Genomic DNA, 16214 nt, shown 5'->3' with positions numbered 1-16214 from the left:
CTTGACATTCACTGCTTTCACTTTTTTTTTCTACTTCTTGCATATAAGGTATAAATGAAAATTAATATCTTCTGAATGCAAGAGATGTATTTGACCAGTTTTTATTTTGTCTGTCAGAAATACACATATTTCTAATGAAGATAAAATTGACACTAAATGCACCTTTTGCCTGTGAAGATAATTATTTTCATTCATACCTTTTTTACATTTGTTGCTATAAACACTGTTGATCTCTCTTCTTCCCCTTTTTATTGTAGTTATTTCTTCCAGATTTGAAAACAAGACAATGAGAAATCATTTGAAAGAGAGAATATTTTTCTCTATGCTTACAGAAGTTGGCTATTCTTTTGATATGTTTAAGCGATTATTCTGTCACTGTTTTAAATGTACAGGAGCAAAAGATTTGTCATGGAGATGGAGCAGCTCCCCTGTAAAAGGTAGTAAGTAAGCTTACATGATACACTCCAAAGGTTTAGGTTAAATTAGCCCTACAGAGTTTATGAGGGCTTTGGCTCATAGGCCAGCTCTCAGATGAAAATTAATTACCTTTGATCTAATGTCATTCATATTTCAAATAGGTCATTGATTCCGAGGTGAAGTTATAAAAAGAATGGTATAGCTTTTTTTTTTTTTTTTTTTTTTTTTACTTATATGATTAAACAGGGATTCTTATCTTGAAAAGAAAGACTTTACAAGTATTGAGAACATTTGTACCAGACATTGGGTCAGAACAGATATCTTCCAAACACTGACCTAATATAGAATGCCTAGCCATCTTATGATATGATTGTCTATCAGGATATCATTTTATAGAATTAAATGGGTATATGCAAAAAAAAAGACATATACATGTTTAACTGTGATTTATATAATGTGTAAGGTGAGATTGTCTCTTGCTCAGAAATACATTGACTAGCATGACAGATCAGTGCACAATATATGCCTCCTTTTGGCATTCATCATTATGAAGGTGTTTAATGTTCTTCCTTTAGAATGTATGAAATATTTATTATATTTTATATACGTCTTTTTAAAATGTGCTGTGTATTTTGTAACTACTCATGTTATATGGAATGGAATATTTATGAAAAAAGTTTAAAAACAGTGTTAAATAGATACTTTTATGACAATATTAGATGAAATACAGTAACTTATTACTTTATATGTATGTGTGTGTGTGCGTGTGTGTGTGTATCTGTCTTAGAAGTCAAGAAAATTATTAAGAATAGATACAAGGACCAGTATTTTTTTTTTTTTCTGGGATTGGTACAACTGAAAAAGTTCTCATGTTTATAAGATTTTAATCCCATGATACAGAGTATATTGCAGTATGAATGTTTACAGATGGTCCTTAGATAAACTTTCTAATGCCAGTACTGCAACAGTGTTCCATGCTGTGGGTACACTGAAGAGAAAGGTGTTGGTCCAAATTTTGCAAATGCTTGGAATCTGTTTCGGAAACTTTTTTTTTTTGTTTTCTTTTTTATTTTGACGTACACATTATTTTAGGATTAGATTATATTAGATTATGGGTGTGAACTCTCTCTCAAAAAATGAAAAGAAAAGAAAAAAAAAAGAGGCTTGAAGTATCAAAGAAGCTAAACCAACCTGTAGTCCATGTTTTACTGTTAGGACGATATTGGAAAAGAGTACACAAATGCAGACTAGGACCTGACCATAAATGATTAGGATATGAATGATTATGAATGATTATTGCTTTTTTTTTAAACATTATTATGAACAGGTGAGATTGTGTTTATTATTGAAGGATTCAATCCTAAATTTAGTAGGATTACCATATGCACTGTATGACACTTTAAAAAATCATTCACATCAGTTGTGTGATGTTGTGTTTAAGTATATTTGTTTTATTAATTATTCAGTGCACCTACAAATCTCAATTTCATATTTGTGAAAACAGGTAAGCAACATTATTTGTTAACTAAATTAATATTTGATCAAATTTGTTGTCATTGTAGGAATAACACTCAGTGGTGCTTAAATGTCTTGAGCTGTATCCACATAATGATTGGGTATGCCCAGTGGGCAGGTGTGCTTTAGCATGTCATTGGTCAATTTTAACAGGCATACCAGCAAAGTGGCCTTGCCCATAGTTGAGTAAATTTGCGAAATATGTCATACGACCCTTCCCTGCTGGTAGTACCATCTACTGCCAGTTTTCTAGCCACATATCAACTCGGCCATGGGCATGACTGATTGTGTGGATGTAGCTTTATCCATTGAATGTTTGCTTAAAATTAAGGTGTTTGGGATAATATCTTATGGACTGTAATATTTGTTTTCTATTGTCCCTTTTTTCTTTCCAGTTTGATTTAAATGCCTTGCTTTAAGCCATATCACAGGCCACTTATCCTCATTACCTTGCACTGCAGACAGTAACCCTTTCATGGATAGTTTATTGCAAAGAAAGTAAATATTTAGTGATATTGAGAAGATACAAAGGAACGGTTGTATATAATCTAATAATAAAATTCTTGCAGACATGCTTGAATTTCGAGAGTGGCAACATCATACATTTTGTTTGTTTATTTACAATAATTTTTCTTGTGAAGAGAAAATTAAGCTTTCTCATGGAAGGGGTTTAATAATCATGTTTACATACCTGTGATGTACCAAAATTCCAGTCGATTTATATATTAGATGGACTACATGTATGTATAATAGTCTTTGTAAAAGGGTATAAGAATGATTCAATTTTTTAATTTATTATATTATTGCACTTGTGTTGGACTTGGAATAAAATGAAAAGTGATTGAAAATTGTTTAGATTTGCAACTACCTTTTCCAAGGGCATGAAGGTTTGATTTGTTTTCTTTCACAACAGAAAATTTTCTGCCTTCAATTTTTTTATTCTATCACTATAAAGAGCAATTTTTTTGTGTGTGTTTTTAGACACAAATTACTGGTAACCACTGATATATCTTCTTTTTCTTTGTTGAACTTCAGCCTTTATATTACACTAAGTTGGGTCCTGAGCAATAAACCTGTTTTTCTTACTTGCATTGCTTGGTTCTTAAAAAAAAGTTTGCTTAAAGTTTGATTTCTATCTTACAAAAAATTGTTACATCTTACATCTTGGAGATAGGAGAAAGAATATTAAGACATTTTATGAAAATATTTATTCCTCATATAAAACTGATTATACTGCATTTCAACTTCCCAACTCCACATGGTGGATAAATATACATTTAATATCACAGACACATGGGTACAGTTTAGAATATAACAAACTTTTTTTTTTTCAAAATTAATAACCCACTTTTTGCCCACTGAAAATATACTATAAATATATACACAACACACTTTTCAAAAAACTCAAAATAAAACATAACTTAATATATCTCTTGTAATTTCCATATTTCCATAATCACATAAATGGAAGACCATTCAACAAAGGTTGAACATTCTACAGAATAGGCATAAGGGGAAAAGAAGAAACAAAAATAAGAAAACCAGGTGAAAATAAAGAATGATTATATACAGAGACAAAGAAATAATGATGTGCAGTTCTCAGCAACAAGAAAAATACTATTGGAGTAACACATGCATGAGGTGTCTTAAACTGTATATACCAGAGAAAAATAACAAGACGTGGATCCTTGCTGGCACACTCATCATCGCGCCATTCAATATCATGAAAACTGAGTATCACAATCATATACACACATTTTAATAAGGATGGTAAGTGCCATTATCAAGTCAAAATAGTCACACAAACAATAACATAATCATGGCTGAATACGTGATTAGTATATAACAGACCCTACCAGCAAGTCTAATTATTACAATTAAAGTCGACAATAACCACAACAATGAAGAAATGTATTATTTCCTTTTATGGATTTGTATGACTAGTTCAAATTTCTTATGATGCATTTCACAGACAGAAAATAATGTTTACAAGAAAACAAAATTATAAACAAAAGTATACCTGTCCTTAGCAATTACAACACAAAGCAGATCGAGGCAGGTAAAGGATGTCATTGACTTTGGTGCGACATATTTCTTGTAATAATCCAGGATTTTTTGGTTTATGGTGAGGAAAACTATACAGACATATGTTCCTATGTCAACCATAAATGATGCTATTATGCATCTATCAGTGCTACATTCTGCATTAGATCCCCTTCAATTGGGGGGGAGAGGGATATAGAATCTACTAGCTGACTAGATCTGTCCTTGATGTATTATAAATGACCTGTCACTAGAGAATGAATGACTCAGAACACTATTGCTTAAAAATTGAGGCAAGCAAAGTAAACATATATGAGTGAATAATGACTATGGTCTACACTATGGGTGAAAAGCATCATCCATAAATTTAGCTGCAGGTGGTATAGGTGGTGACCATGTTTCCTACTCTCTGCGTGACAGTCCTACAGGTCCTCCCACCATTTCCTCCGCTTGAGAACCTCTTCTGCTGCTGTTGGTAGACATGTGCCTGACCACCAAAGTGAGCTCTGTTGTGGGCCTGTTGGTGCCGCCTCATGTGGTCCGTGTGCTGGAAGTGGCCACCCCCAAAGAATGAATCGTGAGAGCCAAAGGCATCATGGCCAAAGCCGCCTCCTCTTCCACCAAAGAAGTCCTCCATGTCCATGAATCCATCTCCCTGCATGTGTGGAAAGGGTCCATATTCTAATACTTGACTACTTCCTCATAACTATACCCTATGTAAGACGTTAGTCAGTTTCTAAAATAAATATATTATTAGATATTTAACAAAGCTTCCATGTTGCATATCCTTCAACATGACTGACTTACTGATTCTACAGAAAATACAAAGACTTAAATACTGGTATGCTACTCAAATAAATCTCAATTAATAAGAACTTGTTACTATTAATTTGTTAAGCTAATCTCCAGAAGGCTTACCTGAATCTGGACCTACCTCAGAAGGCACATAGAATGATTACTAAATACATGAGTAACAATTACTTGCTTAACAATAATGAAGTTTCCTCTATCTGCCTTTCTGCATTTCACAAAATGTGCCAGTAAGCTACAGAATGGTATGTGTACAAATAATCCCAAATGATGCTGTACTGCAGGCTTTAACCCCTTGGTGACGGGTGAAAAAAAAAATAATAATAAACTCTACGCTCTGGCGATCAATGGCAATGCGCTGACTTTGAGCGCAGGAGTTCGGTACATCAAGCCGAATCACCGCCTCGCAGCGCTTTGGTGGCGCACCAAAGTGTACAGCCCCAAGCCATATTTCGAGCGGTTTGTTATGACGTGACCCGTCATGGAGGAGTTAATGAAAAGTTAGAGCAAGCAATAACTAATCCGGCATCAAGCTGACCTCCAAGAACAAAAGATAAAACATAGATACTGAAACTTCTACTTCATCCTTAGGCATGCATTCCTCTACTAAAGTAAAGCACAGATCTACTTAATAACATCAGGTCAATAACCCATTTCCATACATGCAAGGTAACATGGACATGCATTTAAAGAGTGAAAAATTACTCTAACCAGAGTATATATTCATAATATTGTAATTATTTTAAAAAATACCAAATCTTTAATCAGAAGAAAAAAGCTAAAGAAAATTTGTTACAAACATGAAGAAAAACAAACATTAAACTTACAAGTATTCAATTTATCACAAAGCTCCTCCAAAAAGCACAAGACTTAATAATCTTGTATATAGCTTTATCATCCTTACTCTTTTTTCTTCAATCACTCTTATTCACTTCAAGCCAACAATCACAAGATATTTAACCAGTACATTGAGTATTTCTTGGTTAATAAAGCAATAAGTTGTGTTCATTGCAACAAATGTACATAAGATATGAAGATGTGCAAGAGTACAAGAGATGTACTTGATTGGTTTTGATTACATGTATTTCTGATATATAATCAGATATATATCTGGTTATATATTTGATATATAATCGAAACCAATCAAATACATCTCTTCCACTGTAGATATTCCTTCTTATTCATACCTTTTCTATATCAACCCCTATGATCTGCATACCATACTCATCTTGTCATGAAAAATTTGGCTCGAGATGTGGGCAACGTGAACATGCCACCATGGGAAAATTTGGCTGTGGGCTGGGCGACGCAAACTTGCCGTCAAGAACATTTCAGCTGAAGGCTGGGGTGATGGCAAAGACTTGCCACAAGTGCTCTTGGAGGGTGATTAGACTCTTTTGGCATTTAATAAGAGGCTTTTGCATTATTACCATCGATAAACAAGTTTCAAATGTAATGTCTGCGAACCATGACTGGAAGAGCACTTGCACCAGGGAGGAAGCTGCTTCCAAGATTAAAAAAAAGAAATATTGAAAATAATATTGCAAGGGGGAGGCATGGAGTCTTGTTACTGTAGATGAGTGTCCGTTTGTATCCAGCCTACAAGCCACATACCCAGCAGCATCTGTTCATGATGCCCTTATTTTGGGCCACATGATGGAAGTGAAGCATCCGGATCCAATGGGTTAATAGAGCAACTCAACTTTTCTTTTTACAGGCAGCATTAGTAAGCCCAGATCTTACATGCAGACAAGACCTCACATAAACAAAATATATGCAAAATACTCACAAAATCGCCGAAGTGTCCAAAGTCTCCAAAGTTCCCGAAATCACTGTCAAATTCGAAATCTTTAAACAAATCATCAAAGTTGAAATGGAAGGCATGGTTGTGGTGTCCTCCACCTCCACCAGCAGATTTCTGAGCGTATGCAGAATGGCCCATGTGGTCGTACTCTCGTTTCCTGTCCTCGTCAGACAAGACCTCATATGCTGTGGATAACAAGAATAGCATTAATGATATGAAAGTCCACTTGTAGCAAGTGTCAATATGACAGTCACATATTCAACACTATTTTAGTGTTTTGTTCCATCATATAAAAGAAAAAGATTATTAAATTACCTTCCGCAATTTCTCTAAACTTTTCCTCAGCGCCTGGCTCCTTATTCTTGTCTGGATGATACTGAACTGCAAGTTTGCGGAAAGCTTTCTTTATATCCCGATCAGTTGCACTCCTGCTTATCCCCAAAACTTCATAGTAATCCTTAGCACATGATGCCAGCACAGCAAGGGCCAAGAGTAGGGCAGCAGTTACCCACATTGAATACATGGTGTTGGGTCTGCCTACGATCAGAGGGGCTGAGTATACTCCACACCTGGCATGTGAAGAAATTTTTTTATATTAACTTGCAGTCCCTAAAATCCCTCCAAAATCACCTGCCTCTTATCCAACTTTTTGTCCTCATTTATATAACAAGCTATAAATTAAGTCATATTTGATATTTGTCTATACTTTTACTTAGCCATTTCTCTAATACTAAACAATTCAGATCTTCACAAAGCATACTTAACTTTAACTTATCCTTGGCAATGTAAAGACAATGCATCATACAGAAGGTTAAAGATATCCTATTTTGTAGAAACAATTACTTTATTCAATTTATTTATTGGTATTGTGATAGCTATTGTAATACTGGTAAATTTTCATCACAACTGCAGTTACTGATTAAAACTTTGACCTTTGATCTGTGAGATCATATATAAAAGGTGATGTAAAAACTAGTACAAATGCCACGTCCATGGATATAACATCTAGATTCAGTCAAAATTTATATAAGGGAAATTTCTTAATAAGCTTTTAATAAAACTTGTTACTAGTATATTCCCTACACATATATCAAGGTGTAGATGCACTTGTTAATTCACAAAGTTTGATTACTGAAACCAATCCAAGGCAACAATTCTCATCCACTGGTTACCTGTTATCTTGAACCTAGTTCATAAACCTATTTTATACATCTACTACCAAAATAAAAATCCAAAAATGAATTGCAATGAAACCTTTTCTACATTAAATTAATGGGCAAATACATATCCTAAAACACGGTTTATATATGTATGCAAGGAAATTACCTAAAATACAAGCGTAATATTGATTATCATCACAAGGCTGAGTTAAATATGGTATTTCTTCTGCTAGGAAGACTAAAACATAAAATACCTCCAGAAAATGGAAAGCCTCTATGTTGGAAAACTGGCGTTAATTCATAATTAGTCCTTGGCTAGAATGTGGATGGTAGAAACATTAGACTCTATAAAAAAGAATAATATACAGTATTGTCACCGCAAGCTCTGCAGTCTAAGGATTCCCAAATTGCAATCCTGTAAATTCTGTTTCAATCTGAAAATGTCCTGGATCACAAATAGCAACTTTGTGTATGTAAATAAAAGCATAAATCAACAAAAGCTTTCATACTAAAACACATGAGATCACAGTTACGTATTTAATCAAGGTCAATTAAACATGTTTGATTCTTGCATTATCTATCACATTTTAAATATCAAAGCACATTACTTGGATCAACTCTAAATACTCCCTTTCACATTCAAAATATTTAGTCCTTACAGATTTGATCTCTGATTCCTCAACTTAAATATCAAAATATTCTCAAGGTAAGTAAGTGAAAAGGAGAATCTAAAATGAAACTGGTAACACTTCATTCTCATAATGACAGAAAACTGAGGTAGAAAACAGAAAAGAAAGAATCAAAGACTGATAAACAAGGAAAATGTGAGTTGCTTCAAGCCTCTAATAAGTTCTATCTGTTCATACTAATAATAATTCACAAGGATACATAACAATCTTGGAAAAAAAATCACATTAAGCTTAATAAATCAGTCATCATCAATATTGCAATTGCTCCCAAAGTCCCTCAGCATTCATTCCATAAATTTTACCCTGGTTATCTGGAAAAAGGGTGTTGTGTGGATCTGGGTGATCGACAAACACTTGAAACACTTTCCGTAACTCATCACAGAACCGGGGAGGCTCAACTCTTGGAGATGTTGAAAAGTTCTTCAACAAGACCTTGTCTGGCAGGTTTACATAATAGGAAAAAGTTTCCATATCTTTATAATAGAAAGGCTCAATACAAATTGTTCCATTTTTGTGGTCGTACAAATCACACAGCATCCCCTCAGAAACCCAACGAGATGCTGATCTCAGTGGTAAATTAGGTTCGTGTGAGGTAAAGTGTGCAGGGAAAAGGAGTCCATTTGACATATCTACTCCAACACCATATGCAATAGGCATGGGGCCATCCATCCCAGCTCTGGTGTTGAGTCTTACTGTGCACCACAAAGAAAGGTTAAATGTGCATTTGTGATGGCTAAACATCCGGAGGATCTTGAGTGATAATAACTCAGATTCATTCCTTTTTGCCTCTCTGCTTCCTTCCTCAGGCTGGTAACCTCCTACAACAAACAGCTCCAAGTCACTTGTATCATCTTCTATTCTGTGTATCTTTTCTACTATTGCTTTAAGGGCATCCTCCTCATTCTTCCGACCATCAAAGTGTGCCACAGCTGTGGTACCCGAAGGGTGCCTGATCACTACCACATGACAGGTAGTGGCGTCATCTGACCCCACAATTTTCACTTTCGTGTCTTTGGCAGGGACAACTCCATATTCCCCCTGAGCAACAAATAATGTGAAGTGGGAGGGAACCTGCACTTCTGCCTGCTGGGCAAAATGGAAGCCCTTCTCTACAAGCCCTGGATAGCATTTATACAACTCTTCAGTCGACGTTATGGTCTTAGTCAAGGGATGCCCTTCAACTACTATAACCATATCTGCCTACTTTACTCTTTACTGGTCCAAACACTATTCCATCTATCCTCTGCGCGGATTGGCTTGCCTAGGGCAAGACTTCCACCAGCCGATCCTGCAAGAGAAGAGGGGAGGTGTTCCAAACAAACTTGAGCAAAATGTCAAATGTGTACAGTCAAGGGTTTATAGGTTTATATATTTTTCTTAAATACATTACAGTGTCAGGTCTGAATCTTGTCCCTAAAATCAGAACAGTGAAAACATACAGCTTTTCTTCCAGAATAACAAAAGATATAACACAAGCCATATATCTAAATTGACCTAAAAAATTGCAGTGGTAGGGTGAATATTTTATCCCAGCCTATAAATTAAATCCCAAAAATAGTAGCCAAAATAACAAAAGCAGCAGCATTTCTCTGAATTTTCCAAATAAGTTTGAACAAGACAAGGCCTTTATGCAGTAATAAACAAACAACCTACAATAAACAAACTAAATAAAAAATGTAACAATACAATACTACTTACTATCATTTTTGTTTTCTTAAACTTTTTAAAGAAAGTAGGTACAAAATCAGGAAATAGAGATTCACAAATTCATGTTCAGAGACTTAAAAACCTTAAATAAGGATACAAGGGCCACTTCTACCATAATTCTTCTAATACATAATACAGGAATACATAACACATGCACAGAATATTCAGTATGTATTTATACTGCTGGAACAAAAAAGGAAAGCAAGGGAGTGAATGTGTGTGTGTGTGTGTGTGTGTGTGTGTGTGTGTGTGTGTGTGTGTGTGTGTGTGTGTGTGTGTGTGTGTACTTGTGTATATATATATATATATATATATATGTATATGTATATGTATATGTATATGTATATGTATATGTATATGTATATGTCCATGTCCATGTCCATGTCCATGTCCATGTCCATGTCCATGTCCATGTCCATGTCCATGTATATGTATATGTACATACACATGTACATGTATATGTATATAGACATAGATACAGACAAATGGACAGACACACACACATGTGTGTAGTGTAGTGTGTGTAGTGTAGTGTGTATTGTGTGTCGTGTGTGTATTGTGTATTGTGTGTATTGTGTGTATTGTGTGTATTGTGTGTAGTGTGTGTATTGTGTGTCGTGTGTGTAGTGTGTGTATTGTGTGTCGTGTGTGTAGTGTGTGTATTGTGTGTCGTGTGTACTGTGTGTCATGTGTGTCATGTGTGTCGTGTGTGTAGTGTATGTACTGTGTGTCATGTGTGTCATGTGTGTAGTGTGTGTCGTGTGTGTCGTGTGTGTCGTGTGTGTAGTGTGTGTAGTGTGTGTCGTGTGTGTAGTGTGTGTCGTGTGTGTAGTGTGTGTCGTGTGTGTAGTGTGTGTCGTGTGTGTAGTGTGTGTCGTGTGTGTAGTGTGTGTCGTGTGTGTAGTGTGTGTCGTGTGTGTAGTGTGTGTCGTGTGTGTAGTGTGTGTAGTGTGTCGTGTGTGTAATGTGTGTAGTGTAGTGTGCGTTTGTAGTATGTGTGCATGTGTAGTGTGCGTTTGTAGTATGTGTGCATGTGTAGTGTGCGTTTGTAGTATGTGTGCATGTGTAGTGTGCGTTTGTAGTATGTGTGCATGTGTAGTGTGCGTTTGTAGTATGTGTGCATGTGTAGTGTGCGTTTGTAGTATGTGTGCATGTGTAGTGTGCGTGTGTAGTGTAGAACCCTACATATGTATGTGCAACCCCCCCCCCCCCCCATCACACAAACAAAATTATCAGTTATGAACCAACACTCACACTTAAATGTCAATGTCAAATACACTTTTCTTATAAGATAAGGAAAATATACAAAGAATCTTGTCTTTGTCAGCAACCTATTAGTCCTGCCTTTTCTAACTTCCCATAAAAAGCTAATCCTTTTTCTGTAAGTTTTGAAAATTAAACATCTATATATGATCATTAAAACAGTCAATGGTCAATGTGTCTAAATTGACTACAATCCAACTACCAGACATTTACTTGTACCATGAAACACTTTATTCATCAGCATCCATTGCTTTCAGCATCCATTGCTTTCACTGTGTAAATTCATGCTTGAATCCAAAAATGCCTGAAGTTGAAAAGAACATATTTGTGTATAAATTATATTAGTATTACACTACAAAAAATATATAATAATAATTATAAATAAAATTATAGATGAAACACTCAAAAAAAGTATATATCTGGCTTAATCCTTTCTCATCACAAACTTTTACTACTGTCCACTTTTGGATATTTTTCCACATCGCAAGAAGTGAGCAAAGGATAAATGTTAGGAAACCCTATCATAATATGGGTCTATATTCTCAAGACTTACAGTTTTTTAATGTTCAATTTCCTAAGGATTTGTAGTATTTCACAAAAGATGTATAACTTGAACTAAATTACTGTTAAAACTGTACTGTGACTTGTACCCAAGCATGAAATTTTCAAAGAGCTAGACTATATTCTTTTACTTGATCAATTTACTTAAACTCAAGTTCTATAATTCTGAATGCATTAGTTAATATAGTTGCCATTGAATTACACCAGTTAAATTATCAAATAAAGTATCAGCATATGATGCTTGGCACTCCGTTCACTGGCTGTTTACACACTAAAAATGTTTTTTATACAATATTTCTTATAATGTGTGTCACTATGCTATCAATTACTTGTTTACACTTAAAAAATTGTAATTAGGACTGCAATCGAAATCATAATATATATTCACACAGAAGTCTTTTTTAGCTTTGCAAAGTTTTCTCTTTTTTAATATTTAACTAACCTAAATAAGGATATTTCATATAAATTTAATTAAAGATAAAAAAAAAAAGAATTAACTTCAATATATGATACATTACTGTTTAACAGTCATCACATCTGAACACATCAATAAGTGATATGGTTGGGTGGCAGTCAGAACTTTTAATTAGTTTCGGTACCAAATTTATTGTAATTTGAAAATCAAAGCAATTTCTATAATTTCACTTTAAAAAAACTATATTTTACAGTAAACAATTACTTTAATATGACATTGATATGATAGATACACTCGCTCAGGAGTAGATGAAAGCAAAACAGTCACTAGTTGATTCTGGAAGGTTAGCACTTGTTTTCAACACTTGGAACATGGCAATATTAGCAATGGAGACCTCACAGGCCATTCATGCCATAATTATGCTTTACCCTGTGGGATTATCAAGAGCCAAAACATCAAGAAAATTAGGTATTTCAAAGCCTACAGCAACACGAGGCAACTTGACCTACCAGAGACAAGGCCAGAAGTGGGCATGACATGGGAAGAAGATCAAGTAATTGTCATCCAAAATTATATATCAATCTGCTATATGAAAGACAAATAGGAAGTTTGCATTGAGGTGCATGAATATCATGAGTTAATAAAACCATCTGATGCTCTGTGGCAACACCCCTCACAGTTGACTGGGTTTGCAAAGGGGGCGTGGCTGGTAATTAGTTTCCATATCCCCTTCCCGTGAGTAATTTTCTTCTTGGTTATTTTTCGATTTTTCTTCAACAATGTTTAACTACTACAAGGGAGATGGATCCCTTTTCTTCTATTGACAATGTCCAGCAGAACTTCACATTATGCTGCAGCATGCAGACTGTCTGAAAACCACTGGGCTGTTTGAGTGGATGCACATCAGTGGGGTCAGGAAGTTGACAGATGCCCTTACCCCCCCCACCCCCATAAATGCCCCTGGCAGGGATGCTAAAATCAGGTTGAGCTCACAGCACTTTTTCTAAGATGTTTCATCGTCATATCTCATTGTCCATGGCAATGCACAGCAAAACCTACAACTAAAGACAAGGTCTTATCAATATGGTACGGCTGCTTTACCAAACAGATGCTTCTCCATGGTTATATGGAGTATTTTGTTTGGTAAATATTTATACTTTCAAACAGGCCTATATTTTCTGGACACAATGTATGAAACAAAAACACGGGACTTACAGCAATTTTCATTTATGATATGGGATATGTCAAAAACTGCAAACAAAGTAAAAAGTTAATGATCAAATAACATACCGAACAGTGGCTGGGTCAGGTACCTGCCATAACATCAGCTAATTTGGTACTTCACTGTTCTTGTAATTCTTTTGCAATTTATAAAACACTTGCTTTCTAAATCATTGATCTCGAAAGTAGCAGTGAAGAAAAAATGGTTAATTTTTCAACAATGACAATTGGGTATTCCCAGACAATATTTGTATTAACAGATTTGTTCTCCTGTGATGAGAATGAATCTGATGATTATTTCCATTCCCTTCATCATACGACAATCTTGATTTGTGATTTGAAAAGTCCTGATCAAAGCAAATGTGACTGCAATCTATCCAGTAGTCCATGTATTATTATGCATTTGTGAGAACAATTATTTTGATATTTGAGCCCATAAAATGCCCCAAATGCCAGAAAAGTCATTAGAAAACAAGCAATTCTGACTATTGGTGAAAGCAAAGAAAAGTTCAGTGTTCTGCTGTATAAAGATATGTGGTTTTACCCATGGGGTCCTAGCCCCCTGGCTAGGGAATATATAGATCGTAGTGTATGAATCCCACAGGGTTAAGGTTACGTTGGTTTACTGGTTAGGACGCATTGTACAATTACCACAGGGGATCTGGATTATGTGAAATCCCATAGATTTTTACTGAAGGGCGAGTTTGTTTCCCATAGAGTTCTTTGAAAGTTGGCGCGTCAATCTGTAGACTTTCAAAGATTGTGGGGGTGTCTCTTGAGTTTCATTAGCAGATTTTTAGTGTTTTTTGTGCTTGTGCTTCATTTCTGTTCTCTATTCTTGTTATCATCGCCTATTTTACCCCGTAACTTCTCTGAACTATTTCATACCCTCTCCTGCTATCAGGACTTATCACATCACATCACATCAAGATCGCTGGTGAATGCAACGGAAATGATCATCAGATTCGTTCTCATCACAAGAGAACAAATTTGATGATGCAAATATTGTCTGGGAAGACCCGATTGTCAGAGTAAAAAAAATTAACCTAACCCTGTGGGATTTACACACTATGATCTATACATTCCCTAGCCTAAGAGAGTGCATTCAATACATGAATTCTGAATAACAAAACCTGATAATTACAAAGTAATTATTCTCACAAGTGTGTAGTAATACATAGTAAACACAAAAGGGGCATAGTAAATGATGGGTCAATCTTCTCTCTTCTCTGTCCTGTATTTCCTTTATTTTCAATTAAAGCATCTTTTGCCACAGATGAAAAGTAGCTTAGTTTTCGCCACGGTAACCCTGTTTGTCATAGACGGAAAAGTTTCCAAAATGAAAATTACTAGTTTCTCCAAATGTAAAAACCATTCTGTCTTGTTCTGTTTTATGTGTACATTCTCGGCTCAAACTGCTTCATGTGGACGAGTTAGCCGCGACCAGCCGAACTACTAACAAATTCGTGATGTCCAAAAATACTATTACTTAAATAAACAGCAGTAAAGAGTTTGGCACTTTAAACCCAACTTCACACACCGTCAGAGCCCAACGTGAATTCAAGGGACAAAACACTCAACCCATAGGCTATTATGACACCTGTCCTGCACACCTGTTACACCTGTCTTGCACCTGTTTTACCCGGAACATCTTCTACCTCGCCATTTCTAGACCTTTACGTCAATTCTTTGCGAAATCGTGCGAAATCATCATACAATAATAGAGCATTTCTGCGTATGGCTTGGGGTATGAATACTGCTAAGAGAAAATTAAATCGGATCTTTCGTATATATTGCCCATAAATCATAAACACTACATATACATACTATATGTAAATCTCATGCAAGCAGGCGAAATAAAAAAAAAAAAAAAAAAAAAAACAAGAAATACGAAACAACTTAATAACCAGATAAAAGGGAAAGACAAAGTATCAACTTACACACTGAAATTCTTGAATCCCTTTATGTGTTCCTTCCTGTCTTTTTCTTCCTAATTATTCTCTTTTTTTAGCTCTTCCACCTTTTCCTTTTTCTTGTTCGCCACTTTCTCCACCCGATCCCGAAAGACGACTGGCCGGCGAAGGAGAAAGAAGAGAAATGAAGCCGAAAGGTTGACGTGTTCTTGTGTCTGCGCTGACTCTCTCTCTGCCGCTGATCGATGCTTTCTGAATGTGGTGCTCCAGGATCGTTCTGTTTCTTGCTCTATTTCGTTCTATTATAGTCGGATTTTTCTCCTGTTTGCTCTTGTTCTGGTATCATCGTGATTGGATTATATCCGTGGGAGATGTTTTCCTGGAGAAAGGGTGTCAATGTGGTGAAGCGGTGGGGAGTAATTCTGTATTTGTGTGAAGAGGAAAATTAAGGAATATGAAATGTGACTAAAGTATTATGAAATTATTTTGAAGGTCGGGCGCAGCCTAGTACACTAAAAGGTTCGTGGTTGGTCCAAGTCCAGTGACGTCATCGAGCGCGATTTTCAAAACTTGGATTTGCAATACCTATTTTTGTTCTTTATGTAAGACTCATTCATGTCGCATTCCTTTCATTATGGGGAAGGAAATATTTATCAACTATCATAGGTAACTGCATAAAAAGACCAGATTTTCTAA

The 16214-nt window shown here is 35.5% G+C and overlaps 2 protein-coding genes across 8 annotated transcripts in view; one reads left to right on the top strand and one right to left on the bottom strand.

Annotated features, from left to right (window-relative positions):
- LOC125039953 (vacuolar protein sorting-associated protein 13B-like) overlaps positions 1–2774 on the top strand; it is a 40894-nt gene extending 38120 nt beyond the window's left edge. For all 5 annotated transcript variants that reach the window (XM_047634354.1, XM_047634353.1, XM_047634352.1 and 2 more), the window contains one exon: positions 1–2774. This exon is cut by the window's left edge and continues 913 nt beyond it. The gene's annotated coding sequence lies outside the window, so the exon portion shown is untranslated.
- Positions 2775–3125: 351 nt separating this feature from the next.
- On the bottom strand, positions 3126–15925 carry LOC125039954 (dnaJ homolog subfamily B member 9-like). 3 transcript variants are annotated; one of them, XM_047634357.1, is made up of 4 exons: positions 15546–15771; positions 6905–7158; positions 6575–6774; positions 3126–4522 (listed from the first exon to the last, which is right to left on the bottom strand). In XM_047634357.1, the coding sequence occupies exons 2-4, from the start codon at positions 7110–7112 to the stop codon at positions 4343–4345; spliced, it is 588 nt and encodes a 195-aa protein (XP_047490313.1). In that variant the 5' UTR covers positions 7113–7158; positions 15546–15771; the 3' UTR covers positions 3126–4342. The 3 variants fall into 3 exon arrangements, with proteins under 3 accessions (XP_047490313.1, XP_047490312.1, XP_047490311.1); XM_047634356.1 differs by having other exon boundaries at positions 3126–4630; positions 15546–15770; XM_047634355.1 differs by lacking the exons at positions 3126–4522; positions 6575–6774; positions 6905–7158 and adding an exon at positions 7415–9726 and having other exon boundaries at positions 15546–15925.
- Between the last annotated feature and the right edge of the window lie 289 nt (positions 15926–16214).

This window comes from Penaeus chinensis, chromosome 28, assembly GCF_019202785.1.
Source record: "Penaeus chinensis breed Huanghai No. 1 chromosome 28, ASM1920278v2, whole genome shotgun sequence".
Taxonomy (NCBI): Eukaryota; Metazoa; Arthropoda; class Malacostraca; order Decapoda; family Penaeidae; genus Penaeus; species Penaeus chinensis.
This window is presented reverse-complemented; position numbering and strand designations above follow the sequence as displayed.